Source organism: Pestalotiopsis fici, assembly GCF_000516985.1.
Source record: "Pestalotiopsis fici W106-1 unplaced genomic scaffold PFICI_Scf_1, whole genome shotgun sequence".
Taxonomy (NCBI): domain Eukaryota; kingdom Fungi; phylum Ascomycota; class Sordariomycetes; order Amphisphaeriales; family Sporocadaceae; genus Pestalotiopsis; species Pestalotiopsis fici.
Genome location: NW_006917091.1, coordinates 3,432,045 through 3,460,033, shown reverse-complemented (window position 1 = coordinate 3,460,033; position 27,989 = coordinate 3,432,045). Strand labels below are relative to the sequence as shown.

At 51.1% G+C, this 27,989-nt stretch overlaps 1 protein-coding gene across 1 annotated transcript; it reads right to left on the bottom strand.

Annotated features, from left to right (window-relative positions):
- Window positions 1-118: 118 nt before the first annotated feature.
- On the bottom strand, window positions 119-27,989 carry PFICI_01040 (uncharacterized protein; the record flags this gene model as incomplete). The annotated part of the gene is made up of 5 exons (XM_007829621.1): window positions 119-304; window positions 373-11,433; window positions 11,486-24,010; window positions 24,064-27,405; window positions 27,465-27,989. 5 exons carry the CDS (start codon window positions 27,987-27,989, stop codon window positions 119-121), a joined length of 27,639 nt encoding a protein of 9,212 aa, XP_007827812.1.

The window sequence follows — 27,989 nt, the reverse complement described above, 5'->3', positions numbered from 1 at the left end:
GAATCCTTGTAACCCGAAACCGAGGCGCCAGAACACCAAAACCAACTTTGAACCCTAAACTCCTGGTGACCCGCCCATAGAAAGATCAAACAAAGGAAACAAGTGAAACCCCAATATTCTAACCCAACGTCTTGATGAAATCTCCACAAGTCACATTGTTATCATGACCCATGGAACCAAGAACATTCTTCAGACAATCTAGAGCCTGCTGGGCATCAGCCTCAGCCACCACTGAATCCCAGTACGAAAGGGTCAGGTCTAGAGTCCCGTTGCCGAGCTCAGACACTGCAACCACGACATCATACTGCAAGTAGAAAAGTCAGTACATGTCTCACAAAACAAAACACCTCGGGTATAGTTATAGTTACTTACAGCCATGGGATCTGGTGATGGTGCTGCTTTGAATGTGATACCATTCGTTGCCAAACTGGCCTCCTCGTTCGCGTCGAGAGCAGCCAGAGCTTCGTCGTCAAACTTGCGCACATTGACAAGCGAGCTGACTTGAACACCCAGTTCTGATGGGGTTATGTAGGAATATGGTAGCGCGCTCAAGACTGACTCATGTGATTGCTGGAGAAGAGCCGAGAGAGGCAATCCTCCATCTGCAGGGATGCGATGTAGAACCGTGTTGACGAGGAAGCCCAGCGCCTCGGATGGAATAATAGTTCTCGCGCTCGTCAGGTAGGCAAAGACAACATCTTGTTGCTGATTGCCACATAGTGAAGAAAGAACGAGCCCCCATGCCGCGTATATGAGGGAAGGCATGGTGCAGTCATTGACCAAGCAGAAATTAGGCAATGCAATGTTCTGCACCTGCGTGTGAAGCTCACGAAGATTAGTATGAGCCGTGTTGCCCAGGAGATTCTGTTTGCGCGGGAATTGGTGGATCTGGGTTAGTCCGTGGATGATACTCTTCCAGTAAGAAAGGGCAGCGTTTCGATCGAGACCATCGACTTGAGAGATATAGTCGCGCATTGATGGTCCTTTACCAAGTGGTAGTGCGCCTTGGTAAGCGCTGGCAAGTTCCTCAAACATGGTCATTAGAGAGTATCCATCAGTAATGGAGTGGTGAAGGTCGAGACGGCAGAACAACTGTCCGGTTGGAGTCTTGGCCAGCGTGACACGGTGTAGGGGAGTGGTCTTGTCGAGAGCCAATGTGAAACTCTGCTTGTCCAAGTCCTCTGCATGTTCTAGATTCATATAGGTGACTTCGGCCTTGTATGTCTTGAGAACAATCTGTCCCAAAGTATCGTCGAATACAGTTCTGAGGATGGGGTGTCGGTCCACGACCTGTTGCCAGGCGCTATGGAAGCGCTGAGCGTCAACCTTTTCATTGCCGTTCCGAGACAAGACTTCAAGGACTTGCGAAATGTGGTAGTAACCAGATGAAGGGCTTTTCTTCGAAGCTTGAATAAGCTCCTTTTGAGCTGCCGTGATGGGATAGACAATCTCGACCTCAGTAGGGTCAATGTCAAGACGAGTTGGAGTGCCTCCGTGAGTGGAGAACTTGTCATGCGACTCACTTCCACCACCAGACGAGCTTGTTAGGCTCTGCGTTGCGTATGCCTCGTCGACCTGACCATCTGCAAGGGCCGCAATCTTGGAAATTGTCTTGTGAGTCAAGATATCCAGGACGGAAATTTGAACACCGCTCTTGGTAGCTGCGGCTGCGAGTCGCATGGCTGCGATCGAATCACCACCCAAGCGGAAGAAACTTTCGTCAACGCCAATGTCTGTTTCTTGGACCCGAAGTACCTTGGCCCAGACGGATCGCAGGCGCTGTTCTGTAGCCGTCGAAGGCTCCCTCTTGGTAATTGAGTCATCGGTGAGAGAGAATGTCCGCAATTGAGTATCAGAGAGGCCGATGGGTATCTGGCGTAGAGCCTTGCGGTCACGCTTGCCAGCGGTGCTGAGTGGAAGCTCGCGAAGTGGGATGTACAGGGATGGCACCATGTAGCTGGGAAGAGATGTTGTCAAGGAAGCTTGCAAATTGCGGAAGGTAGTGAGAATCTTGATAGGGAGCGCGGCCTCGGTGCAAGCGCCGATCTGAGAACCGACAGCGATGAAAGCAACCAAGACCATTCCGACACGGCCTGGGACAGTGACAGCTTCGACTGCAACCTGGTTGTAGTTTGGTGGCGAGTTGAGAATGGCATGGTGCTCAATCTCACCAATTTCGACTCTCTGGCCGCGGATCTTGACCTGATTATCCTTTCGACCAAGGTATTCCAAGCTTCCATCTTGAGTGTATCGAACAAGATCACCAGTCTTGTACAGACGCTTTGGTTCTGTAAATCCAGGCCAGGTGACGCCGCTCAGGAAAGCCTCGGTGGTTTTGTCGGGGAGTTTGAGGTAGCCCATTGCCAAGAGAGGACCTTCTAGCAGAAGCTCACCCACAGTTCCAAGGGGCGCCAGCTTGTCTGAGTTGTCAGCTTCCACGACCCAGGTGCGAGCGCCGCAGCCAACACCAATGTTGGCAGCTTGGTCGGTGAAAGACAAGTTGGATCGGCCAACGCAGGCGACCGAGGCTTCGGAAGGCCCATAATAATTGTGTAGCGCGACCTTGTCTGCCCACACGGAAAGATTCTCCTGCTTGACAGCCTCGCCACCAAGGCAAATGGTTTTGAGGCATGGGACGGCCTCGGGTCGCAGCATTGCTTCAAGTACAGAAGGTGTCAAATCGGCGACATTGGCGCCAAGGCGATTGATGAAACCGGGGAGGTCGTTGAGCTTCTCGTATTCGGTAGGCACACAAACGGCACCTCCGCGCATGAGTGAGAAGAAAATGTCACTTAGACTGACATCAAATGTGTAGGAAGAGAATTGCAAGACACGGGATCCGGGCCCATAGCCCATGGCGGCACCATAGTATGATCCACTCGTGGCGATGGCCTGATGTTGGAGTAGTATGCCCTTGGGCTTACCGGTACTACCAGACGTGAAGTTGACAAAGGCAAGATCGGTAGGTCGTGTCTCTGGAAGTGGTGTAGTTCTTTGTCGGAGGGTTACATTTAGTCGCTTGATCTCATCTGGGCCGAGCGCCATCACTGCGGCTACAGGCAAGAATTTCGAAGCATGTTGGGGGGCAGAAATGACAATGTCCGCATCCGTATCCTCTAGTATTCCGTGCAGTCGATCCGTGGGATGCTTTGGATCGAGGGCCACACATGCACCTCCCGATTTGAGAATCGCGAGCATGACAACAATGGTCCAAGGCGAAGCATCGTAGCAGTATGGTACCTTGGTACCAGGACGGATGCCGAGAATAGCGAGGCGATGTGCCAGCCGATTAGCCAGTTCATTCAGTTCGCTGTAGGTCCAGCTGACTTCGGTAGAGCAGACAGCCATGGCCGTGGGGTTCTGGTCAACCATATCTTGTATCAAGTGGTGAACACATCGCTCCAAAATCTTGGGGTAACTGCCATTCCACTGCTTGACCTTGTCAATGGCCTGGTCACCGAACGTTGAAATGTGTTGGGCTGGTGTATCAGGTGCAGCCGCAACAAGACCAAGGATTGCTTTCTCGAAGCTCGTAGCAACGCTGGTAGCCTGGAAGTCTGAGATAGAATCCGTGTAGTAGCTGACGGTCACAAAGACGGAGCTCTTGGCTACCGCAACACTGACACTCAAGGCATACTCGGTAGGGTCGTGAGCGGTGACCTGTTCAAACTTGAGAGTTCCAGTGCCATCGTCCGTGGACTCTGATACTGTTTGGTAGGACATGATTGTGTTGAACAGGGAATTTCCAGCTAGCTTCTGCATATCAGCAAGAGAACAGTTCTGGTTATCCAGTGCATTGATGTAGTCGCTCTGCACGGTTTGCAAGAGGCCTTTGGCATCGAGGGCATCTGTAAAGTCAACACGGCTCACGAGCATGTTGATAAAGAGACCGATTGCCTCTCGAATGCCCTCAACAGGGGCATCACGACCAGCATTCAGGTAGCCAAAGCATACTTGATCGGTGTTTGCAAAATTTCGGAGCACCATGGCCCAAGCAGCTTGGAAAAGGTTGGCGAGAGTGACCGAGTTGGCAGCCGAGAAAGTGCGGAGTCCTGCTGCGTTCGGAATCTCAAATTCGAGATCGCGGAGAACCTTTTTCTCATTTGTCGTAAATCCATTGTTGATCATGCACGGCTCCAGACCACGCAGATAGTTGCCCCAGTACTTGAGACTGGCATTTCTGTCGCCCTTTAGAAGGTAAGACACAAAGTCGCCGAATAGTGGACCACGGCCAGGCGAAAGGAGATTGTCGTATGCCAAACCAAGGTCTCGAAGAAGAATGCCGCTTGAGCCACCATCTGTTACTGCATGATTGACATCAATCTTGCAGTAAGTATTACCAGTCGATGCGACGTGGCAGATGGTGAGCTGGCATGGGCTGGCGATAGCCAAGGCAACGCCTGGAGTCATTGCATTGGGGCGCTCAAGGGTCTTGATTGCCTCTGCATCGGTGTCGCTTACGATTCGAATGGTGTTTGCTGGAAGATGCTTGAGAACGACTTGAGTGAGGGCGCTCTTCTCAGAAACGGTATCAACAAACACAGTACGGAGCGTTTGGTGTCGATCAATCACGGCAGACCATGCTGCTTGGAAACGATCAATATCAATGGGTTGGCCGTTTGCCTCGGAAAGCTTGTAGATCACGCGAACAGCATATAGACCAGAGTCAATGCTTCTCGACATCATCAGAGCTTCTTGGAGGGCTGTAGCAGGATACATGTCCTCCACGTCATCGAGGTCGATAATTTTCTGTTTAGGCAGAGATTCATGAACAAGGCTGTCAAACTCCTCGTCGGTGAGGCTCAAGAGCGGGAAATCACTGGGCGTGACTTGCTTTGTCAGTCCTCTGAGGCTTGCAATTGCCGACGTGATTGAAGCCTGAGTGTTGCTGGACCATTGCTTGACTTGCTCATGTCTCTCCAGGGATTTAGGCCACATGAATGTAACCTTCAGGGAGCCATCGCTGATTCCAGCCGAAATCTCAATCACCGATGTCCGTACCATTTCTGGACTCACATCGCAGGTCTCGGTGCCAAGTCCGTCACGGGGCATGAGCTGGAAGAGTGCATCTTGGCGTTCGAGTTGCTGGTACTGTCCAGCAAAGTTGAGAATAACCTCGACAGGGCCATTCTGTGCGAAACGCTGCTGGCCCTCGGCATTAAGGAAGCGGCTAGTAAAATATTTCCAACCGTTCATGGGAATTTGTCGTCGGCGATCCTTGACCTTGCGGACGAAGCGAACAATATCGTCACCGGGGTCTGCAACTACATGAACAGGAGACATTGTTGTAAACCATCCGACTGTGGAAGATACGTCAATTGAATCATCCCAAGATTCGCGACCATGACCTTCAGTGAAGATGCTCGGAAGTGGGCGATCGTGGAATGTTTGGGAGAAAGAATGGATCAAAGCACCCATCAAAACGTCTAGAGTGTCAGTGCCAAGAGCTGAGCTGCAATCATTCAGAAGATGAGTGGTCGACTGAGCATCAATTGTGAACTCATGCTCGTCAATGTTGGCGAATGCGTTTGTGTTGCTCTCAACATTCCAGTAGCTGGCATCTTGGATCGGAAGATCAAATGGAAGTGCTGAATCTGGCTGAATCGTCTGAGCCTGTTCACGCTGTAGAGATAGCCAGGTCTGGAAAGGCAGTGGACGAGGAAGGGTCACATTTCCTGTATTCGCAAGATGATCCTCGAGTTCGTTGAGAATGATGCGCCATGACACAAGATCGACAGCCATGTGATGAGCAGCCATGAAGAGGATCTGAGACCCATCCGGCTGTGTGAGCAGATCAGCTACAAAGACAGGGCCCTTGACAATATCCAGGCGAGCTTGGCTTTGTTCCATGACCTGTTCAATGTCAATGGTCGGATGTATCGTCAAGCAATAAGATCCTCCAGTTCGAGGCAGGACACGTTGAGTCCAGGATCCGTTGGCATCTTGTTGGTATCGTGCTCTAAGCATAGAGTGCCGCGCGACAAGGAACTCAATAGCGGCAGTCAGCTTCTCTGGACGGACTGCACGAGTGATCTGCAAAAGGAAACTCTGGTTGAAGCGCCGTGAGGTATCTGATGAGGGGCGAATCAGATCAATGAACATCTTCTGAATTGGAGACAGCTCGAAAGGCACATCCATAGCCTCTTCGGCAATCTCGAGACGCTCAGCCTTGAATCGTGCTAGAGCGGCAGCGTCCTTGATAGTCTTGCTCTCCAGGAGATGGCGGGTGCTCAAAACGACATTGGATGCTTGAAGACGAGATGCAAGCTGCATGGCCGTGATGGAGTCGCCACCCAATGCCATGAATGAGCGATTGAATGCGATACTGTCAGGTGATAGGTTGAGAACCCGACTCAAAGCTTGTTGCAGAATGGACTCCATTTCGTTGGTTGCGATGATGTCTGTTGATTCGTGCTTAGCTTGAAGCTTTTGAGCAAGGACTTGATCATCCTCCAAGGCTTCAAGCCACTGTTGCATCTTTTTCTTGTCAATCTTTCCAGAAGAGTTGAAAGGAAGTTTTCTAACAGCCAGCCAAGTGCGAGGCACCATGTATCTTGGCATGCGCTCTGGCAAAGCGTCCGCAACCTCTGTGACCTTGGCAACCAAAGCGTCCTTGAAGGTTCCCTCGCTCACAAAGGCGAGATCATTGGATGATGATCCATTGCTTGCATCTGAAATGATGGCAGTCAGTGAATTCTTCAAGGGTCCAGACTTGGGCAAGACAACTGCCAGCTGACATGACGGCAATGAAGAGAAGATGTGATTCTCGATCTCCGCAAGCTCGACTCTTTGACCATTGAGCTTGACTTGACCATCTTTTCGTCCCACGAACAGGAACGAGCCATCGTCAGTATAGCGAACAAGGTCGCCTGTTTTGTAGAATCGACGCTGCTGTCCTCGGCACCAAGCGGGGTCAGTAATGAATGCGCTAGCTGTCTTGATCTCATCGTTGAGATAGCCGGATGCAAGACCGGGACCCTCGATTAGCATCTCGCCAACAAGACCGACGGGCGTGAGTTGATCGTGGTTCTCTGGGTCGACAATCCAAAGACGTGCCCTTGCTGCGGGTCCAACGTTGTTCGGAGCATCGTTGGAGCTCATGCGGTTCCACGTCACGAAAACGCTTGCTTCTGCCGGTCCGTAACCCTGAATCATGTCGACCTTGGATGCCCAACGGTCGACATCTTCTTGGTAGACAGCATCACCACCGAGCTTCATGGTCTTGAGGGTTGGGACATCTTCTGGCTGGAAGAGGCGGATAACACCAGCGGTCATGGCAGACCATGTAACCTGCATATCGCGCATGGACTTGGCCAAGTTGACGCCAAGTCTGTCAGTGTCGGAGGGTATACACAAGGTAGCCCCGGCTGACAATGAGCCAAAAATGTTGAACACTGCTGCATCAAAGACATATGAAGGGAATTGGTAAACTCTTGAGTTTTGATGCAAACCGATGTTGGGGAGATCCAACATTGGGGCACTTGAGCAAATGGCTTGGTGCGATAACATGACACCCTTGGGACGGCCAGTGCTGCCAGAAGTGAAGATAATGTAGGCAATGGAGGATGGGTCCTTTGATGGCAGCGAGTAGCTCGTGTCAGAACTAAATGATGTGATGGCATCAGATGACACGGTGATTGTTTTCTGAATGTCAAGTGAGGGAGCAGTCGAAGAAGCCAACATCACTTTGGCTGCCGTTTGCGAGATAATGTCATTCAGGCGACTCATCGGATGTCCAGGATCCAGAGGCACGAAGGCGGCTCCAGCTTTGAGAGTGGCAAGCATGGACACAACCGCCCAAGCCGACTTTTCAAAACAGAATGGAACATACTCCCCAGCCTTGACACCAGATGCTACCAACATTTGTGCCAGACGAGTCGCGAGGATGTCAAGCTCGCGATATGTGAACGATCCATCCCAAGAACAGATCGCCTCTTTCTCTGGAGTTTCCAGCGCAAACTTTTCAAAACGGTCTTGCAGACAGTCTCTATATGTGAGAGGCAGTGAACCATTCCACTTTTCGACAAGCTCTTGATCCTCTGGGGTGAAGAAGTCCAAATCCGAGATTCTGTGTTCGGCATTTGCTTCAGACAATTGACGTATAACATGACTAAACTGGCTCAAGATCCGCTGCACCTGAAGGTTGGAGAGCAAGCGAGAGTCAAAGTGTGCGGCCAACTCAATTTTGCTTGCACTCTCGATGGAGCATTCGACCGTGATCGGCATGGTATCGAAGCCACTCAGGTCGCTCTCCATCGGCGTGATCCAACTGGGGTCATCGCCTTCTAGATGACGATGAGACTGGATGACCAACAAGTTGCGGAAGTCACAAGCAGACTTGGCGCCCACACCGAGAGACTTGATATTGTGGAGACCTGTTTGCTCGTGCGGAATCATCTCGGCAGCTTGAAGGTGGATGTCTTGCAAGTACTGAGCGGTGGACTTGGAGCTGTCAAGCTGTACGCGCACTGGGACTGTCGCAATAGTTGGGCCCTGGATCTTTTCGATGCCAACCACAGGTGCATTGCGTCCACTCTGGGTCATGCCGAAAACAACATCGTTGCTGGAAGTCTGCTTTGAAACCACCAAAGCCCAAGCTGCACGAAGCAAGGAAGCTGTAGTGATTTCCGATTTTCGATCCTTTGAGGGAAGCTGAAGGACTTGCTCAATTGTCCCGTCGCTGATGACCTTGTGTGTCGCAGGAGTCGATGGGAAAGCTTCCCCAGAATAAGTTGCAAGCTGGCCCTGCCAGTACTGATCTGCTTGGGTCGTGTCAAGGTTGCCCAGATACTGGATGAATCTTGTGTATGGTGCAAGCGGCTCGGACGTCTTGCCCTGGTATGCCCGGTGGACCATGTCGAAGATGAGGTCTGTAGACCAGCCATCGTAGACAGCATGATGAGCAGTCCAGACGAAGTAGCGGTTTGATCCGTCAATCGCGAGACCATAACGGGTGAGAAGGCTACCCTCGCGGATAGCAGCGTCGGAATCAGTCTTCAGGTATTGCTCGAGAGATCCGCTAGCCTCTCGCCAATTGATGTCCGTACCGAATACTACTTGACACGTTCCATCGGTTTCTGTGTTGATGATAGCAGTACGCAGGATCGGATTGTCATTGTAGACTGAGCCCCAAGCTGACTTGAAAGTGACAAGATCAAGAGACTGAGGGATCTTGAATACCATTCGGTTGATGTATGCCTTTGGATCGTTTTGTGTGAGGGCAAACAGAGCTTGCTGCAGCGGCGTGGCTGGGTATGCGTCCTCTACGGGCAATGCTTGGTCCTCTGCCAATACACGGGCCCTGGCAACCACTGCATCCTTGTCTCCAAGAAGTGCAAATGCTGCAAGATCTGTTATTTGTGAAGCACCGATGGCCTCACCATTGGTATCGATCAGTTCCGCCAACTCTGAAAGCTGGGGGTGTTTGAAAATGTCAGGAACAGAGACAGTGACATTTTGTGATCGCAACTGTGACGCAATCTTCATCGCAGAGAGCGAGTCACCTCCAAGCCTGAAAAAGTGATCATCTGCACCTATGGAGTCGCTCGAGACAGCAAGGACCGAAGCCCAGACACACTGGATAATTTGCTCCATGGCGGTTGTCACAGGGCGCTTGGCTGCATTCTTCAAGGAATACGCATCTAACTGGTCCAGAGTCAGGCCTTGTGCGATCTTCAACATGGCATTTCTGTCGGCCTTGCCTGCAGCTGACTTGGGCAAAACAGCCAGCGGCACATAAAGAGATGGAACCATATAAGCAGAGATCCTGGTTGACAGTTCTGTTTGAAGCTTTGCCAGCGTAGCACTCAACTCCGAGGACATTGGGACGATGGAGGCAGCGACGGTGGACACCTGGTCAAAGCCAGGGATGCGAACAAAGGCAACTAATCGAAGTTTGGATAGCGCTTCATTTCCGCGAAGCACGCCCACAACAGCCTCTGATTGTGCGGGCAGGCAAGCGAGGACCTGCTGTTCAATCTCGCCAAGCTCAACACGCTGTCCGTGTATCTTGACTTGGCTATCCTTGCGTCCGATGTACATGATACCACCATCGTCGCGGTAGTAGACGAGATCGCCCGTCTTGTAGACTCTGTGAATGGACTGAGCGGAAGCCCAGCGAGGAGTTGGCACAAACACCTCGGCTGTCTTGGCTGGGTTGTTCAGATATTCGCGGGCCAGAGTAGGACCACTGAGGACCAACTCTCCCACAGAACCGATCGGTGTCAGCAAGTTGTGATTATCTGGGTTGACAATCCAAGTCACTGCACCGGCCGCTGTTCCAATGAACCCACTGTCCTCCCGGGGGGTCAAGTGACCGATGGAAGCAAAGACGGCTGTCTCTGTAGGGCCATATCCGACCAGCAATGTGAGTTTCTCTGTCCACTTGTTGATGAGACTCTTTGGCACTGCTTCTCCTACGAGAGCAAGTGTTTGAAGACAAGGAAGGTTATCGGGCGATAGGAGTTGCACCACAGATGGCGTGAGCATGGCAAACGTCACGCTCATACGTCTCATAGCGCTCTCAACATCAGTTGTCCTGTCTTCTTCCGATGGAACGCATACGCAACCACCGCTCCACAGAGTGCCGAGAATCTCGGTGATGGAGGCATCAAAAGTATGGGATGCGAATTGAAGGACGCGCGATTGCGAGTTAAAGCCAAGTCCGGGTGCATGCTCGGCAATATTGCTTGAGAGGTTGCGGTGCTCAATGACAACGCCTTTGGGTTTACCTGTACTGCCCGAGGTGAAGAGCACATAAGCTGCGTCTGTGTTGCTACCAAGTGCCACGGGCTCGTCGATAGCAGGTAGTTCCTGAACCGAGGCCTTGGAAATGACAATTACAGTGTTGACAAGTGCTTGAAGTTTGTCGGCTTGATCAGAAGATGCCAGCACGAATGACGCTCCCGCGTCTTCGATGAGCGAACGAATACGCTCCTCGGGGTCATTTCTGTTCAACGGGAGGAATGCAGCTCCAGACTTCATGATCGCCAGAATGGATACGATTGACCAGGCAGACTTTGAAAGGCAGAATGGTACCTTTACCTCAGGGCCAGCGCCTTGCCGAACGAGCTCATGAGCAAGGCGGGTGGCGTACTTGTCAAGCTGGGCATACGAAAGCTGCCCGTCCCAGGCGTCCACGGCGGGTGACTCAGGACTAGCTGTTGCGCGAGCCTGGATAGTCTCATGTACGCGCTCGTGAATGAGTGCAGGACTGTGCTTGTTCCACTGATCCACAATGTTCCGGTCATGAGAGCTGAAGAGGTCTACATCATGCACCGTTTGTTCTGGACTTTCTAGAATAGCTGAAAGCGCCTGTGCATAAGTATGTGCAATACTTTCTGCGCGAGCGGTAGTGACTCCGTTCCGCGGTGAGTGTCGGAGCACGAGGCCTAGCCTTCCTGGGGAGTATGCTGCGTTCAATGTGACAGAGAACTGCTGCATGATTAGTGACTTTCAATTTGCATCTACCTTGCTCATGACTTACCTCATTTGGATCATGGCTATCCAAGAGATCCATGTGAATACCGGAAGACGAGTTCATTGAGGAATTGTCGTAACGTTGAATCGAAACAACAGTATCAAATAGAGCACGATTGCCGAATTTGAGCTCGTGCTGTATCTCAGCTAATGAAGTGTGTTGGAAGCTCGAACTGTCGAAAAAGTCTTGCTGCACGCGAGATGCCAGGTCCAGCGTGCTTAGAGAGTCGCTGCTCATGTCGAGTCTGCACGGCAAGACATTGATGAAAGGACCCACAATTCTGTCAATGCCATCAACTGGTATATCTCTACCTGCGACGGCATATCCAAAGGAAATGTCGGTAGATTGAGTGTAACAGCGCAGGACCATGGCCCATGCAGCTTGGATGACAGATGCTGCGGTGACCTCGTGCTTCGTTGAGAAGGAAGTGAGACGTTGGCCTAGTTCATCAGACACAGGAATTGTTACAGAGGATTCGGCGACATCTGTATCGTCGTCGATCGATTTGATAGCAGGCACTTTGCATGGGTCTGCGCCACCGAGGTATCGCATCCAGTAGGCCAGAGCATCGTTGGTGCTCCGCTCTTGAAGATAATTCACATAGTTGCTGTAACCTGGGCTTGGCTCTCCAGAAAGTCTGCCATCGATGGCCGATACCAGATCGCTGAACAATAGATCCATGGATGCACCATCCATAAGCGCGTGGCTGATTTCCAATCTGCAAAGTATACCGCTGGTGGTCTCACAGATGGTAAGGGTATGCGGAGATGCATCTGACCAGTTGGCTGGTGCTTGCGCCTTGAGATGGTCCAGCGCCTCTGAGTCGGAGCTTCTGATGATATGGACCTGAGGGGCAAGATTTCTAAAGACGATCTGGTCAAAGGCAGCATCTTGCGACTGTGCAGCCACGAAAATAGTGCGGAGCGATGGGTGATGCTTTACCACCCCCAGCCATGCACTCTGCAGATGCTCAGCTGTGATTTGCGACGGGCCACCCACCTGGAAAATTGCACAGGTACGGTAGTGTTCGGGGTCCATGGAACTGCTGAGAAGCATGGCTGTCTGCATTGGTGTACATGGGAATATGTCTTCAACTTCTGTCCAGTCTTCAGTTCCAACCTTTGCGCAGGCGTCCTGAAGAAGGGCATCCAAGTTGTCGTGAGTAGTGCGCAGCAGTGGAAAGTCGCTCAGGGTCGGTATTTCTGTTGCTTTGTTGTCGTTGAGCATCTCAAGCATCGACTGCAGAGTATCCGGGATTGCGTCAATCCATTTTTGCAAGCGGTCAATGTGCTGCATGTGCTTGTTCAAAATGAAGGACATCTGCAGCTCACCGTTCTTGATGACAGAAGACACTTCTATCAAGGCAAGACGAGTGGTGTCTGGGCCAACTTCAGATGCCTCACCGACAAGCTCAAGTTCAGAGTCCTTGAAAAGACCATCTGAATTCTCAAATTGTTGGAACTGACCAGCAAAGTTGAACAATATCTCGGCTATTGAGTCATCATGGAATGCCTTGCGGCCCTCAGGGTTGAGATACCTTGATGCAAAGTAAGCCCATCCATTGCTGGGGATCAACCGTCGAACGTCCTTTGTCTGGCGCAAAACATTCAAAAGTTCCTGTTCAGCGGTGACAGACACAGAAACTGGACTGACAGCGGTGAACCAGCCCACTGTGGAGCCAATGTCAATACTCTCATCCCAAGGCTCGCGACCGTGACCTTCAACAAAGACGGTTGGCACTGCACGATCAGGGAAGACAGCACTGAATGCATGGGCGAGTGACGCTAATAGAACATCGACCACATCGGTTCGCAGTACATCATGGCACTCACCCGTAAGCGCCGAAGTGAGAATCTTGCTGAGCGAAAGCGATCGGGTGATAGTCATGCCATAAGTGTTGTTGCTCGGGTTGGTAATGCCCCAATAGGCTGAGTTGTTGGCGGCAAGTTCTGTGGGAAGTGCCTTGGATGGGGTCAAATTGGACTCGGCGTATGAAGCTTGAAGAGAAGCCCAAGCATGGAAGCTGATACCAGATGGTGGTGGAAGCTGAGTACCGGTAAGGATCTGCTCCAACTCATCTAGAATGATGCGCCATGAAACAAGATCAATGACCAAGTGGTGAGCAGTCATGAAAAGCATCTGGTCACCGCCATCAATCTTGTTTGGGAAAAAGACTGCTCTGAATACCGGCCCGTTCTTAGTGTTGAGATTGTTGGCAAGGTTGATGGCCGATATTGCTTGCTCAGTGGTGTTGGCATCATCTATACGGATAACATCGAGCGCTGTGACATCACCGAGGACGTGTTGTTCCCATGTTTCTTGAGAGTTCTTGGAGAAAGCAGCCCTCAACATGGGATGACGTTGTGTGAGTTGTCGCACGGCCGCGGTGACCGCCTCTTGGTCGATGTAGCGTGCTAGACGCAGCAAAAAGCTTTGATGGAATCTGTATTGACCAGTAAACTCCATACCAGTGTGTTCTCCTGAGAGCTGCGTTTGAGTGTCGACATAGTACTGCTGAATAGGTGTCAAAGCAAATGGCTTCTCTTGATCCGAGACTGCAACTTGGCGGGCGGGTGCTTGCTTTGCTGATTTGCTTGTAAGTCCAGCCAATTGTGATATACTTGCCCGGCTCAGGATCTTTTTGAGGTTGATTGTGAAACCAGCAGCTCGGCACTTGGCAACAAGGCGCATGGCGCTGATGGAGTCACCACCCAGACTCATGAAAGACTGATTGACTCCTGCGTCACTTGGCGCAATGTTGAGCACATCGCAAATGATAGTATGGAGCTTCTTCTCTTCATCAGTCTGGGGTGATTCTTTGGTATTGGGAGCAATCAGGCTGTCAATCTCTTGCTGCAAGTCGCCATTGATTTTCTCGACCCACTGGCGAATGGATTTACGATCCGTCTTGCCTGAGATGGATAGTGGAGTGGCTGTCACCATGATCCAGACCTCGGGGACCATATAAACAGGCAGAACCTCTGAAAGCGCATCTCGCATCTCGGCCACCCTGGCGGCAGCGCTCTGTTTTTGGTGTCGGTCAATGAGTTGAAGTGGGGGAGCGGAGGCGACGGCAAACTCCTGCAGCACTACCACGCCAGCGAGCTTGTTCGCATATGGACCAGTCTTGGTTAGAACAACGCAAGAATTGTTGACAAAGCTCAAACCATCAATCTTCTCCTCAATCTCTCCAGGCTCCAGTCTCTGGCCGCGGACCTTGACCTGGTTGTCTTTGCGGCCCAGACAGTGGATCGAACCGTCAGAGTTGTATCGAACCAAGTCGCCAGTCTTATAGAAACGACCCTTGGGAGACCATTTCAAGCCCTCCACAAACACTGAAGCGGTAGTCTCGGGCTGGTTGAGATACCCACGGGCTAGAATTGGTCCCTCCATCAACAGTTCACCCGGGCAGCCGACTGGCATGAGAATGTTGGGATCATTGGGATCAACGACCCATGTCAAACCACCACTTCCATATCCGGTGTTTCCGGCATCTGTCTCTGCCCTCAAATCTGGATTGATGACACACAGGATTGAGCACTCGGTAGGACCATAACCGTTCTGAAGTCGGAGGCTTCCGGCCCAGGTTTTCAGGTCCTCGGAGCTCAGTGGCTCACCAACGAGGGCGAGTGTCTTGAGACTGGGTACACCCGATGGGTCCATCAATCTGGCAACAGAAGGCGTCAAAGATGCCCAATTTGATTGAGTTTCTTGAATCATGGTTGCAATGCCCGATTCAAACGCCTCTTCGCTCGCGATGCATACACAGCCACCAACAGTAAGGACACCGAGACTCTCCATGATACTCACATCGAATGCAAAGGAGGAGAATTGAAGTACGCGACTGCTGGGATCCAGGAGCAAGTTCTTTGTGTAGCTTGCGGTACTGCTCAGGAAGGCTGAATGCTCGATCAAACAACCCTTGGGTACACCAGTACTACCAGAAGTATAGATGGCATACAGAAGACTGTCTGGCTGGTTGTTGACTGCGGGCATTGGGGACTCGGGCAAGCTTTCAAGAGCAGCCTTGCTGACCTCAATTACATGCCACTGACTGTTGCTCCACATATAATTGTTCTTGACGGAGCTCAGGATGAAGTTTGACTTCGAGGCATTGATGATGAATTGTTGTCGCATGAATGGCATCTTGATATCAAGGAATACAAAGGCACCGCCAGCCTTGATGATTGCAAGCATGGCGACGATGGCCCATGTGGACTTCTCAAATGACAGCGGAACCAAGTCGCCAGGGGTAACGTGCATCTCTTCACAGAGGTATGATGCAAGACGAGACGAATAAGCATCCAGTTCTGCATAGGTCATTTGCCCATCCCAGGAGGATACTGCGATGGAGGATGCGAACTCCTTGGCTCGAACCGCAATGACATCTTGGACACGCTCATTGAGCTTGGCAGGCATGTCTGCGTTCCACTCAGAGATGTCGCGCTTGTCATCGTTGGACAGTAGATTGATTTCATGCAAAGCTTCGTTGCCACGAGAATTGAGTTCTTGTATCAGATGCTCCAGCTGTGCAAGCATTCTGTCAACCTCCTGGGTGCGAAGAACATTCTCATCGAAACTGGCGGAAAGTTTGAGCTTCGTCTGTCCGAGGTAGCATTCGACGACGAGAGGCTGTGTGAAAAAGCCTGATGCCTCTGTAGGGACAATGGAGACGCCGGGAACTCCAGTAAAGCCAACGTTATCTAGATCGCCGGGCTGGACAACGAACAAGCTTCGCAAGTCGCATGCAGCCTCGCAATCGCTACTAACGTGTCTAATATTCTGCAAGCCGAGGTACTCATATGGCATAGCAGAAAGCGCTCGTTCATGGACATCACCAACGAGATCGCAAACTTTGCGCGTGCGATCCAGACGTACGCGTACTGGGACGGTTGTGATAGTGGGGCCAACCATATCAGCGATGTCATCCAGGGGCAAACTTCTACCTGCATTGGTAGTCGCAAAGACAACGTCGTCTGATCCAGAGTATAGTCCGAGTAGAAGAGCCCATGCTGTTTTCGCGACTGCTGCAATGGGCCCGGTGCTCGTCTGCTGGTCAAGAGACATGATTCGCTCTGTAGTCTGAGTGGCTGATGACTGGTATGAGGAGCTTGGCAGTCGTGGGAAATCACAGGTTGAAGCACCAGAAAGCTCGAACAACCAGAAGGCCTCGGCCGCGTTGCGGTCTTGACTCTGAATGTACCGAACATAATCTGCGAATGGCGGAGGCTTGGAGAGAGGCTTCCATTGGCAAGCTTGTGAGATCTGGTCCATGATCAAGGACATTGACCAGCCGTCATAAATAGCATGATGCAATGTGCAGACAAAGTATTGTTGATCATCCTCCTCTGTGATCAATGCAAAACGCGCAAGGGCATCTCCGTATCCCATGAGCTTCTTCCTGTCGTCTTTCAGGTACTCTTGGAGTGAGTCTGCATTCTTGATGGCCATTCGGTCATTGTAGACGACTTGGTAGCGGTGATCACGGGCATTGACGATACGTGTTCGAAGGATGTCGTTGTTCCGACGAACAGCCTTCCAAGCATCAAGATATCCCTCGAGATCAGCATCTTCTGAGATGGCAGTCACGAGCTGCATCGTGTAGGAGCCCGGGTTGTCCGAAGAAATTGCCAACATGGTATCTTGGAGCTCAGTACAAGGATATACATCCTGTATCTGTTTCGATTTCATCTTGTACTCCTCGGTCGCAAGCTTGGTAATCTCGGCCTTGGTCTTCTCAGCCGCCAAAATCTCGGCATCATCTTTGATAGAACCACTAGTTGCATTTGCATCAATAAATCTGGCCACACCAGCCAATTCCGAAACAGAAGGGTTGTTGAAGATGTCTACCACGGTAAAGGTCAAGTTGGCTTGGCGAGCTGCAGACACAAGTTTGATGGCCTTGATTGAGTCGCCTCCACGCTGGAAGAATCCGTCCGTGACAGAAAGAGATGCAGTGGGGATCCCCAAAATGTCCGAGTACAGCCCGTGCAGTGCAGTCTCAAGTGGTGTGCTAGGCTGGCGGACTTCTGCCAAAGCTGTGAGCGAGTAGCGAGCAACATCGGCAAACGGGATTTGACAGGCAATCTCAGCGAGTGCCTTGCGGTCAATCTTGGTGGTAGACCCGAGCGGAATGCGTGTAACTGGCACAAACATTGAGGGGATCATGAATGAAGGAAGCAATTTGGCCATGGTGCTTGCGAGGGTCTTCAACTCCTTAAACAACTCATCCGACACTTTCAATGCTTGAGGCTTGCTTGACAATTGCCCAGAGGCATCGTGACTGCCAGAGAAGGTAACAAATGCAATCAGTTGCTTGTGCTCGGCTTGCCCAGAACGGGAAATGACTGCAGCGGCGACCTGCTTTGCCGATGGCATATTGGTCATGATGCATTGCTCGACTTCTCCGAGTTCCATACGTTGTCCACGAAGCTTGACTTGGTCCTCGTCCTTTCGGCCAATGAAACCAATCGTGCCGTCAATGTTTAGTCGCACAAGATCACCCGTGCGATAGAACTTCTCAGTGAAACCCATGGCTTCAAGCTGAGGATTCACAGTGTACCATGTAGGGCTTGTAATGAATGCTTCAGCTGTCTTGACTGGCTCATTGATGTAGCCTCTGCCGACGGGAGGCCCACCCAGGACCAACTCTCCAGGAGCCCCCAGCGGTGCGAGTCGGTTGGGATTCTTGGGATCAGCCACCCAGATTGTTTGCCCAAGACGCTGGCTCAGGTTATGTTCACTGCTTGCAGAAGCAATGTCTGGGTGCATGAGAGCGACGATTGAAGCCTCGCAGGGCCCGTATGCATTCTTGAGTGTAACAGATTTGGTCCATGTGACCTTGTCATCCGCCGACATGGCTTCACCACCAAGGAGCAGAGTCTTCAAGTTTGGAACATCGGAGGGCGTCAGAAGTCTTGCAAAGGAAGGAGTGAACAAAGACCAGTTACAGCCTGAGCGTCTCATGAACTCCGCAATGTCGTGAGAACGCTCATCGTCATTGGCAACACAAGTACATCCACCTGATAGTAGCGGCATGATAGTTTCGCAGTAGAATGCGTCCCAAGCGTAGGAGGAGAACTGCAAGGCACGGGTTGCAGGGGTGATGTCAGAAGTCTTTGCCAAAGGCTCAACGTTGCTGACTATTGCTTGATGCTCAATGACGACGCCCTTGGGCTTGCCCGTAGTTCCAGACGTAAAGTTGATGTATGCAGCATTGTGAGGTTTCACATTCGTGGTCCTTGCCTGTTCGTCGGGCATTGAGTCGAGACTGTCTATGTCTACAATGATCGGTCGAACCTCGTCACCAAGGCTTTCACGGCATTTTTCCAAGGTCTGAGATGACATAAGGATCAGAGTAGCTGATATATCTTCGAGGATGCCGCGAATACGAGACTCTGGGTGTGTCGGGTCAATAGCGACGATGCAGCCTCCCGCCTTCCAGACTGCAAACATTGATACTATCGCCCAAGCAGATTTCTCGAAACACATGGGGACCTTGACTTCTGGGCCCACACCCATGTCTGCGAGGTAGTTGCCCAAGCGATTCGAGAGGCGATCCAGCTCTGCGAATGTCAGACACATTTGTGTCGAAAACACTGCAGGAGACAATGGTGTCGCTTGAGCATGTTGACGGAAGATCTCATGTAGACACTCCTCCCTGGCAATTGGTGCCGGCGTGTTGATTTCGATGAATCTTCCTAGAGTGAATTGACCAACAAGATCAATATCGCTGATCTTTTGTTGAGGGTTGCTGAGGATACTCTGTAAAGCCAATGTCAATGCTTCCCCAATGTGTAGTGCGTACTCGGGAGCCACAGTAGAGCTCCAGTGAGCCACGTATCCGGATAAAGTGTCCTTTGTGAGTTCAAAGTGGACTGTCAAGCTGAATTCCGTAGGGTCATGGAAGGCGAGGTTCTGGACTGAGAATGCAGCTGATGAGTCGTCGCTCTCACCAGGCCGTTGAAAGTCGATGACTGTATTGAAGAGTGGCTGTCCACCAAGCTCAAGTGCATGCTGAATCTCGCCCAATGGACAGTACTGATGTGCCAGACTATCGGTAAGCCCTTTTTGTATGGATGCTACGACCTCCAAGGCCGTCACATCCGGTGAGAATTTGGCGTGCGAAACGAGCATGTTGACCAGTGCTCCAGCTATGCTCTCAATGCCATCGATAGGAACATCTCTGCCAGAGGCGAGGTATCCGAAGGAGACTTGATCCATAAATGTGTAAGATTTCAAGACTGTGGCCCATGCAGCTTGCAAAATGGCGAACGGCGTGACATGGTGCATCTTGCAAAATGATTGGAGATCATCGGCTGAGATGTTCAGATCTAGGCGTTGCATTTGGACGCGGTTGTTCTCTGGAGCACCTGATAGATCAGGTAGGCAGCACGACTCTGCCCCAGCGAGCTGAGACGCCCAGAACTTCAGATCCGCAGACTCGTCGCGTCGACAGACGTGTTCCATCACTTTGCTGAAACGAGGTATGGTCACCTCGCTGTCTAGTTGGCCTGCATATGCCAAGGCGAAGTCCTTGAGGAGTATCTGGACAGATGAAGCATCAAGTATACTGTGACTGAACTCGAACTTGAAGAGAACACGTCCGTCGGCAATGTTGCAGATGCTCATATGGTGAGGCGGCTTCACCATGGTATAGTTGCTGGTTGAGGTCATCTGCCAGGCCTCCAAGGCCATTTCGACCGATTGCGATGCCAGCAAATCAATTCCAGGTACGACATGCTCGAGTACAACCTGGCAATGATAACCAGTGTTGGTGGGGTGATCCACAAATATTGTTCTCAAGATGGGGTGGCGTTCGACAACTTGAGCCCAGGCGCTGCGAAGCTTATGTGCATCAATCGGGTCGTTTGTGCAAGGGATGACCTCTGCGATTTCGTGCACAGCATAATTGCTTGCGTCCTTGCCCTGCGCAAGTAGGAGGCCCTCCTGAGTTCCGGTGCAAGGGTAAGCTTCCTGGATCACAACGGGCTGGTGTGGTGGGCAAAGGGAAGATGCAATCATTTCTAGATCTCCAACAAAGTTGTTGAGACTCTTATAGTCGAGGGGCAGGAGTGGGAAATCGGTCAGACCATAATATCTCGACATGTGTGGGAGTTCGTCTGCCATCTTCTGGAGGGTCTGTTCTGTACGGAGGATCCAGGCGTCGATACGATCTTGGTGAGCCGACCTTGAATTGAAGAGAAAGTCAAACTCAAGTTTGCCGTTCTTCACAATGACAGCAATATCGAAGAGTGATGATCTTCTGATCGTGTCGCCAAAATCCGGAGCTGGAATTGGCAGCATGCGGAACAAGCCTTGCTCATTCTCAAGCTGCTGATAGTGGCCTTCGTAGTTGAACATGATTTCCAAAGTCAGATCATTATCACATCTGGCTAGCATTAACTGATCCAAAAAGTATTGGCCAGAAGTCCGGTCTCGACGCAGCGTGTCCCTTGTGGCTCGCAAAGTCTGAACAAGATCTGATGAACCCTTTGCTGGGATATCAAGGAGGAAGGGAGAAATAGTGGTAAACCACCCAACTGTGCCTGACACGTCAAGCTGTTTGATTAGATCGTGATCTCTACCGTGACCTTCAACAAAGATCGCAGGAGCTTTCCGATCATCAAAGACAGCCGTGAACGAGTTGACGATAGCCGCCAGGAATAGATCGGTTGGCTCAGTTCGAAGCATAGTGTTGCAGGAACCAAGAATGTTTGCCGAAGCGTTCTCATCCAACGTGAAGGTGACATGGCGGGTGTTGGATTGCGTGTTCTCAGCACTTGGCAGACGCCAGTAGCTCAAGTCTGCATGACTCTTCACATCTTCGGTCTTGGGATATGCGCGAGAATCGAGTTGCTGCTGGCGGATTGTAGCGACCTGGAGATAGGGCAAACCAACGTCTATGCTTGGTGTAGATGAGAACAAGAGCTCCTCAAGATCCTGTAAAATGATCCGCCACGACACCAGATCAATCACAAGATGATGAGCAACGAGGTATAAGAACTGGCTGCCAGGTTGAGAGAAGAGCGTCGCCGAAAAGACCAGTCCTTGAGTCAGGTCCAATTGAGTTTGAGCGACATTTGCAATCCCTGCGATGGTTTCTTGTCCTTCGACTTGCGCATGCTGAAAGTGGTAGGTCTCGGATATCTTTTCCTTCTCACACTGCCCTATTGTTTGTGTCCAAAGCCCACTCTCGTCAGACTTTTGAAAACGAGCCCGAAGAAGGGGATACCTCTCCACAATTGAGTCGAGCGCGACATGGAGTCTTTCTTCGGTGATAGAGTGCTTCAACTGCAACATGAAACTCTGATTATAGTGGCTTGGAGCTTCTGGTAGGGTTCGGAAGAAGAAACTTTGGATTGAGGTGACCGGGACTGGTCTGTCGTAGATTTCATTCATCTGCTCTTTCTCGCCAACCAAGTTTGTGGACTTGACACACCGAGCCAGACTAGCGAGCGATTGATTTTGCAGCACATCCTGCACTGTCACGACGAGCTTTTCGCTTCTGCACAGTGACATGACGCGCATTGCCGTGACGGAATCACCACCCAAGCCCAGGAAGGTGCTCGACCTCTTGATATTTTGCAAAGGCAGGTTTAACACTTTCGACCAAATCTTCTGAAGCTGTTGCTCGACTTCAGACATCTGTTTCTCGGCATGACCACGAGACTCATTGGCATCCTCGGGCGACAAGGAAAACTGCGACACCTCGACAAAGGTCTCTTGACTCATTTCATTGACCCATTGCTGAAGTACCTTGACATAGACCTTACCCGAGGTGGTCATTGGCAGTCCCTTGAGCACTACCCATACAGTTGGTGTCATGTATGTAGGTAATCCTGCGCTCAAGGTCTGACGGAGCTCGGCAATGATTCGAATAGCTCTGAGTTTCATGTCTTGTGGAATCAGGTCTATCGTTTCATTTCCACTGGCGGGGCCTGAATGGAGAGAGATCAAACCAACAAGACGTTCTTTGCATGGCCCACGAGAACCCTTGAGGACTATGCCTTGCCTAATTTGATCGTGGCGGGAAATATGGTACTCAATTTCCCCAAGCTCCAAACGTTGACCTCTGAGCTTGACCTGGTTGTCTTTGCGTCCGAGACATTCAATAGTTCCATCGGAGTTGAAGCGACCAAGATCACCTGTCCGATATACTCGCGTATATGTCGCATTCGACCCGGTCAGCCATCTTGGAGAGTCGAAGAATGCCTCAGATGTCTTGACTGGCGAGTTGAGATATCCTCGCGAAACTCCTGGACCCTGAACTGTGATCTCTCCAATACTGCCGATCGGAACAAGCTGATCATGATTTGTAGGATTGGTAAGCCAAACAGCGCCTGTGGCACCGTTTCCAATGCATGAAGCCTGAGAGTTGGCGTCCATTTTTCTCGAGCAAGCAGACATGATGGCAGCCTCTGCAGGACCATACGCATTGAATACATTCGTGAACGGAGCCCATGTATCTAGGACTTGGCGCGACAGTGCCTCACCTCCAAGAATAAGATTTTTCAGACTCGGAACCTGCTCCGGCGTCATCATGCCCATAACCGTGGAGGTAGCCAAGATCCAGTTACAGCGATTGCGTTCAATAAAACCAGCCAGGTCATTCATTCTGTCGTGTTCGGATGGAATGCATACGCAACCCCCAAGGAGCAGGGCTGCGCACATGTCGAAGATACTGGCATCGAACGTGTACGTAGCGAACTGCAACACTCGAGAATTGGCATCCATTTGCAAGGCCTTTCCATATGCCTGGCAGTTTGTAGCCATGGAATGGTGCTCCAAAACCACCCCCTTGGGTGTTCCGGTGCTGCCAGACGTAAAAATGACAAAGGCTGGATGATGCGGTTGGACTTTACTGCAAGCGGCAACATCACCCGCCGGCAAAGCTCCGATGAACTCGTCGTCCAACGTGACCAAAGTCGCGTCTCTGTGGGTGAACAATTTGCTATGCGTTGGTGAAGTCAAAATGATTGAAGCGCTGGTGTCGTCAAGTATAGTATCCAGGCGAGCTTTCGGGTGGGTTGGATCGAGTGGCACACCGGCACCTCCTGCTTTCAGAATCGAAAACACAGACACGGCTGCCCAGATAGACTTCGAGAAGCAGTATGGGACAAGACTTTCGGGCTTGACACCGGATGAGATAAGGTGGTGTGCCAGCCGCGTGGTGATGTCGTCCAGCTCACCGTAGCTTAGTTCACCATCGTGGGCTACAATGGCTATCTTGTCGGGGTGCGATTGGACTTGTTGTTGAAAGATGGCGTGCAGGCATGATTTGTTCTCGATAAATTCTTTTGCCGGTTCGGTAGCTTCGTCACTCCATTTCTTCATCGTAGCAAGCTGAGAAGATGGGACCAAATTGAGGGCCTCAATCGGGTCATTGGATTGTGAAATGACGGTGGAGATGCTGTGCACTAAAGCTTCAGACAGGTGCTTTGCCTGACTTGGCGAAAGGATGTCGCTCCAATACTCCAATTTTGCAGCTGGGATATTACCGGCTGTGTCCACAATGACAGCAATGTCGTACTGCAGACTTGTTAGCAAGTAAGAACTTCTTTTCTTGGAGAGACGGAACATACCTCAGTAGGATCATGAACAGCAACCTCATTGATTTCGACACTCCCTTCTTCGTCTTCTTTTGCTAGAACCGTTTGAAAACCGATGACTGTATTGAAGAACGAGTCCCCTGGGAGGTTCAGAGGGCGTTTCATGTCAGCAAGCGAGAGGTGCTGGTGATCCAAGCTGGCGTTGTTGTGTTTGCGTATACTGTTCAAGACGGAGGAGAGGGTCTTTGTCTCCTCAAAGTTGACACGACAGGCCAGTGTGCTCATGAATGCGCCAATGGCAGATTGTATGGAATCAACTGGAGCATCCCGACCTGAAGTAATGTAGCCGAAGCAGACGTCATCCTTGTTCAAGTAAGAGCGTAGGACCAATGCCCACGCAGCTTGGAAAATATGGAAGAGGGTCACCTCATTCTGTCTGCAATAGGTTGACAATGCGCCATTGAGAGAAGAAAGGTCTGTGTCAACTGCGCATAGGCGCCTCTGAGGCGTCGGTTGCCCATCGAGTAGACTTGGGAACTGGCAAGACTCAATATCCCGAAGGTATTCCTTCCAGTAGCTCAAGCTTGGTGTCAAGTCTCGGCCGAATATGGTGTTGAGGAAGTCTCGGTAGCGAGGTCCCGGCGCAGTTGATAGCTTTGATTCGTAAGCGAGAGCCAAGTCACGCATCATCAGGGTGATTGAGCCGCCATCAGTAATGGCGTGGCTAATTTCTAGCCGTAGGTAGCATGCTCCAGAAGCGTCGGTGAATAGGGTCATTGCGTGTGGCAAGCGACCAAATCCAGATGTCGGCGTCTCAGATCCAGCAAGACGGAGTAATTGATCAACCTCATGGTGAGTGGTGAGATGTCGGTGAGTGAACGTGGCTTTGACGTTCTGAAGGACAAGCTGCTCTATGGGTCTCTCCGCAGTGTTTCCTTCCACAAAAATTGACCGCAGAGCAGAATGTCGGTCAACCACGGCCTGCCATGCACTTTGTATCCTGTCAATGTTTACAGCAGAAAGACCTCCATCAATACTGACAGATGACAAGTACTGAATGGTGTAAGTCCCTGGAACTTTGACTTGAGAGATGAGAATACCCTGCTGTGCGGGCGAGCATGGATATACATCCTCGATATGAATCGCGGCATCGTCAGAGTGGGCAGAAATCTGTGCCAATTGTATCCGGTGCGCCTCTTCGAGCTTCTTTCCGAGTTCTGAAGAGAATACCGGAATAAGCTCCTCTGCTGCTGGAGTGACAGTCTTTTGAGTCGCTCCTCTCTTCGTGGCAAGCTCTCGGATTGTCTTGCCAGCCATCAAATCTCTGACAAACAGAGGTACTTGGCTTCGGCCAGCGACTGCCACAGCCTTGATCGCAGCAACTGAGTCACCACCCAAACTTAGGAAGGACTGATTTGTTCCAATTTGGCCAACAGTGACCCCGAGTACTTGGGACCAAATATGTTGAATTTGCCTTTCTTCCTCACTCTCTGCGGCCGCAATTGCATCACCAGCATAGCTCATGCCGGTGATGCTGCTAAAGGTTGCCGAATCTAGGTCGTTGATCCAGCGCGAGATAACCGACCTATAGGTCTTTCCCGACGCTGTCAGTGGAATGGAATCCACCACGGCCCAGAGGCGTGGGATCATGTAGGTTGGAAGTTTGGAGGAAATTTCCTTCTTGAGGTCCTGAACCAGGTTCCTTGCAGAAGTGCGCTGCGACTCGTCAACAAGTGACATCTGCGATGATTGTGTCATGCGCGAACTGCCATCTGAGGGCGCAACGAGGACAACAAGCTTCCCCTTGCATGGACCAGATGAAGCATAGACGACCACACACTCTGCTAGTCGAGGTTGAGTGCTGTTGAGATGGTGTTCGATCTCGCCCAACTCCACACGCTGGCCATTGACTTTGACTTGCGTATCCTTCCGCCCAACATAGTCTAGACTTCCATCCTCATTGTACTTCACCAAGTCACCAGTCCTGTATACTTGCCCTGGTGTAGGTAATACTTTCTCTTGGCCATCTTCAGGCCATTTGAGACCGTCAATGAAAGACTCGGCAGTCTTTGCTGGCAAGTTCAAGTAGCCCCTGGAAAGAGTAGGGCCCTCAATCAAAAGCTCTCCAACGCACCCCAAGGGCATAAGACGTGCAGGGTTCGTGGGGTCCGCTACCCACAGTCGATCCCCACCCAAGGCACGACCGATGGTGCTCGGCGAGGCCTTTCCAGGGATGACTTCAGTCCAAGTCATTAATGGAGAGGTTTCAGATGGACCATAGGCGTTGAAGAGTCGCAAACCAGGTGTTGCAGTCCATGCGTCGATCAGACCCTGCGTGAGAGCCTCTCCTCCCACCATTAATCGCGTCACCGAGGGCACTTGCTTTGGGTCTAGAAGCGATGCGACAGTGGGTGTGAGGTCGAGCGCATTGACTTCATATCGTCTAATGAATCCAGCCAAATCATTGGACCTTTCATGATCTGAGGGTATACAAATACATCCACCACAGCCGAGCGTGGCAAAGATGTCAAAGAGATGGATATCGAAGGTATATGATGCAAACTGCAGCATCCTCGAGTTGGGACCCATGTCGAAAAGTCGTGCAGCATGCATTATTGATGAATATACAGCGTCATGGCCGACGACAATTCCCTTGGGTGCGCCTGTACTTCCCGATGTGAAGATTGCGTAGGCTGCGTTGTGAGGACCAGCTACTTGAGATTCCAAATCAACAGCTCCGGTGTCTTGGATTGACTTGATTGATACCTCATCCACAACGATGAGTTCAGCTCCAAGTCCTTCTAGTTGAGCTTTTGTTTCAGCTGAGACTAGGATGTGTCGAGCATTTGTGTCTGACAGGATGGCTTGGATACGGTCGCGTGGGTGCTCGGGACTTAGTGCAACACAAGCACCACCTGCCTTGAGGGTGGCCACTATGGAAACGATTGCCCACAGGGACTTTGGGAAACAGTGTGCAACCATTGACTCCGGGCCAATTCCCAGTTGCCGTAGTCCTTGTGAGAGTCGAGTAGCTAAGTGGTCGAGCTCGGCGTATGTCAACCGCCCGTCCCAAGAATCAATGGCGGCATTGTGAGGTTTCTCAACTGCCATGCACTCAAATGGTGCATGAAGCGTAGAGGTCTTTCTCGACTCCTCAAGAGTTCCATTCCAATCACGAATTCTTTCCTTGTCATTTTGACCAAGGAAGTCATGCTGATCCAAGCGTAAATGCCCCCTGCTGCGAATGGCATCGAGAGTAGACTTGAAAGTCTCAGCCACAACGAGTGAGCGTTCATCGTTGAGTATTGAAGAGCGATATCTCAGGTTCAGGATGAGATTCCTGTTGTCTTCTGAGAAGCCGAGTGTTACATCAGCCTTGCACAGTAGTCAGCGTCAGGCCCGAGGATATCAGAAACCAGGTCCAGTTGGCTTACCAGGGTAGCTTCAACCATTTTGGCATCATTATCCGGAATATGGCTCCCGCTCAGATTAAATCGGAGCTCAGTGTTGGTTATATGGACAGGTCCAGGCTGGAGGAGGCGCTGTCGTTGCTCTGTGTCAAGTGGCACGACAGACTTTTCCGACTGGTGGACATGTTGGACAGTATCTTGCAGAGAATTTGCCCAGTCCAATTGCACTCCAAATAGTAAGACGGAGTGGCCTTGCTCGGCATCATGGATGACAAAGGTTATCCCAGATGATCCTGTGTATCCTCCCAACACAATGGACCAGACTGCCTGGAGAAGACTGGTGACGGATATATCGTGGGTGTTGCAGAATTCCAAAACTTCCCCCATGCAGGCTACGACCGTGTCGAAAGATGACAAGTCATTGTCTCCCGAGGCCCTAGCATTGGAAAGAGTAGGAAATATGCATGTGTTGTATGACTCGAGCTCGTCCAAGCTCAATGAAGCAGTGGGACGAGCATCAAGTTCGCCCTCATTTTGTGCGGGCGACAT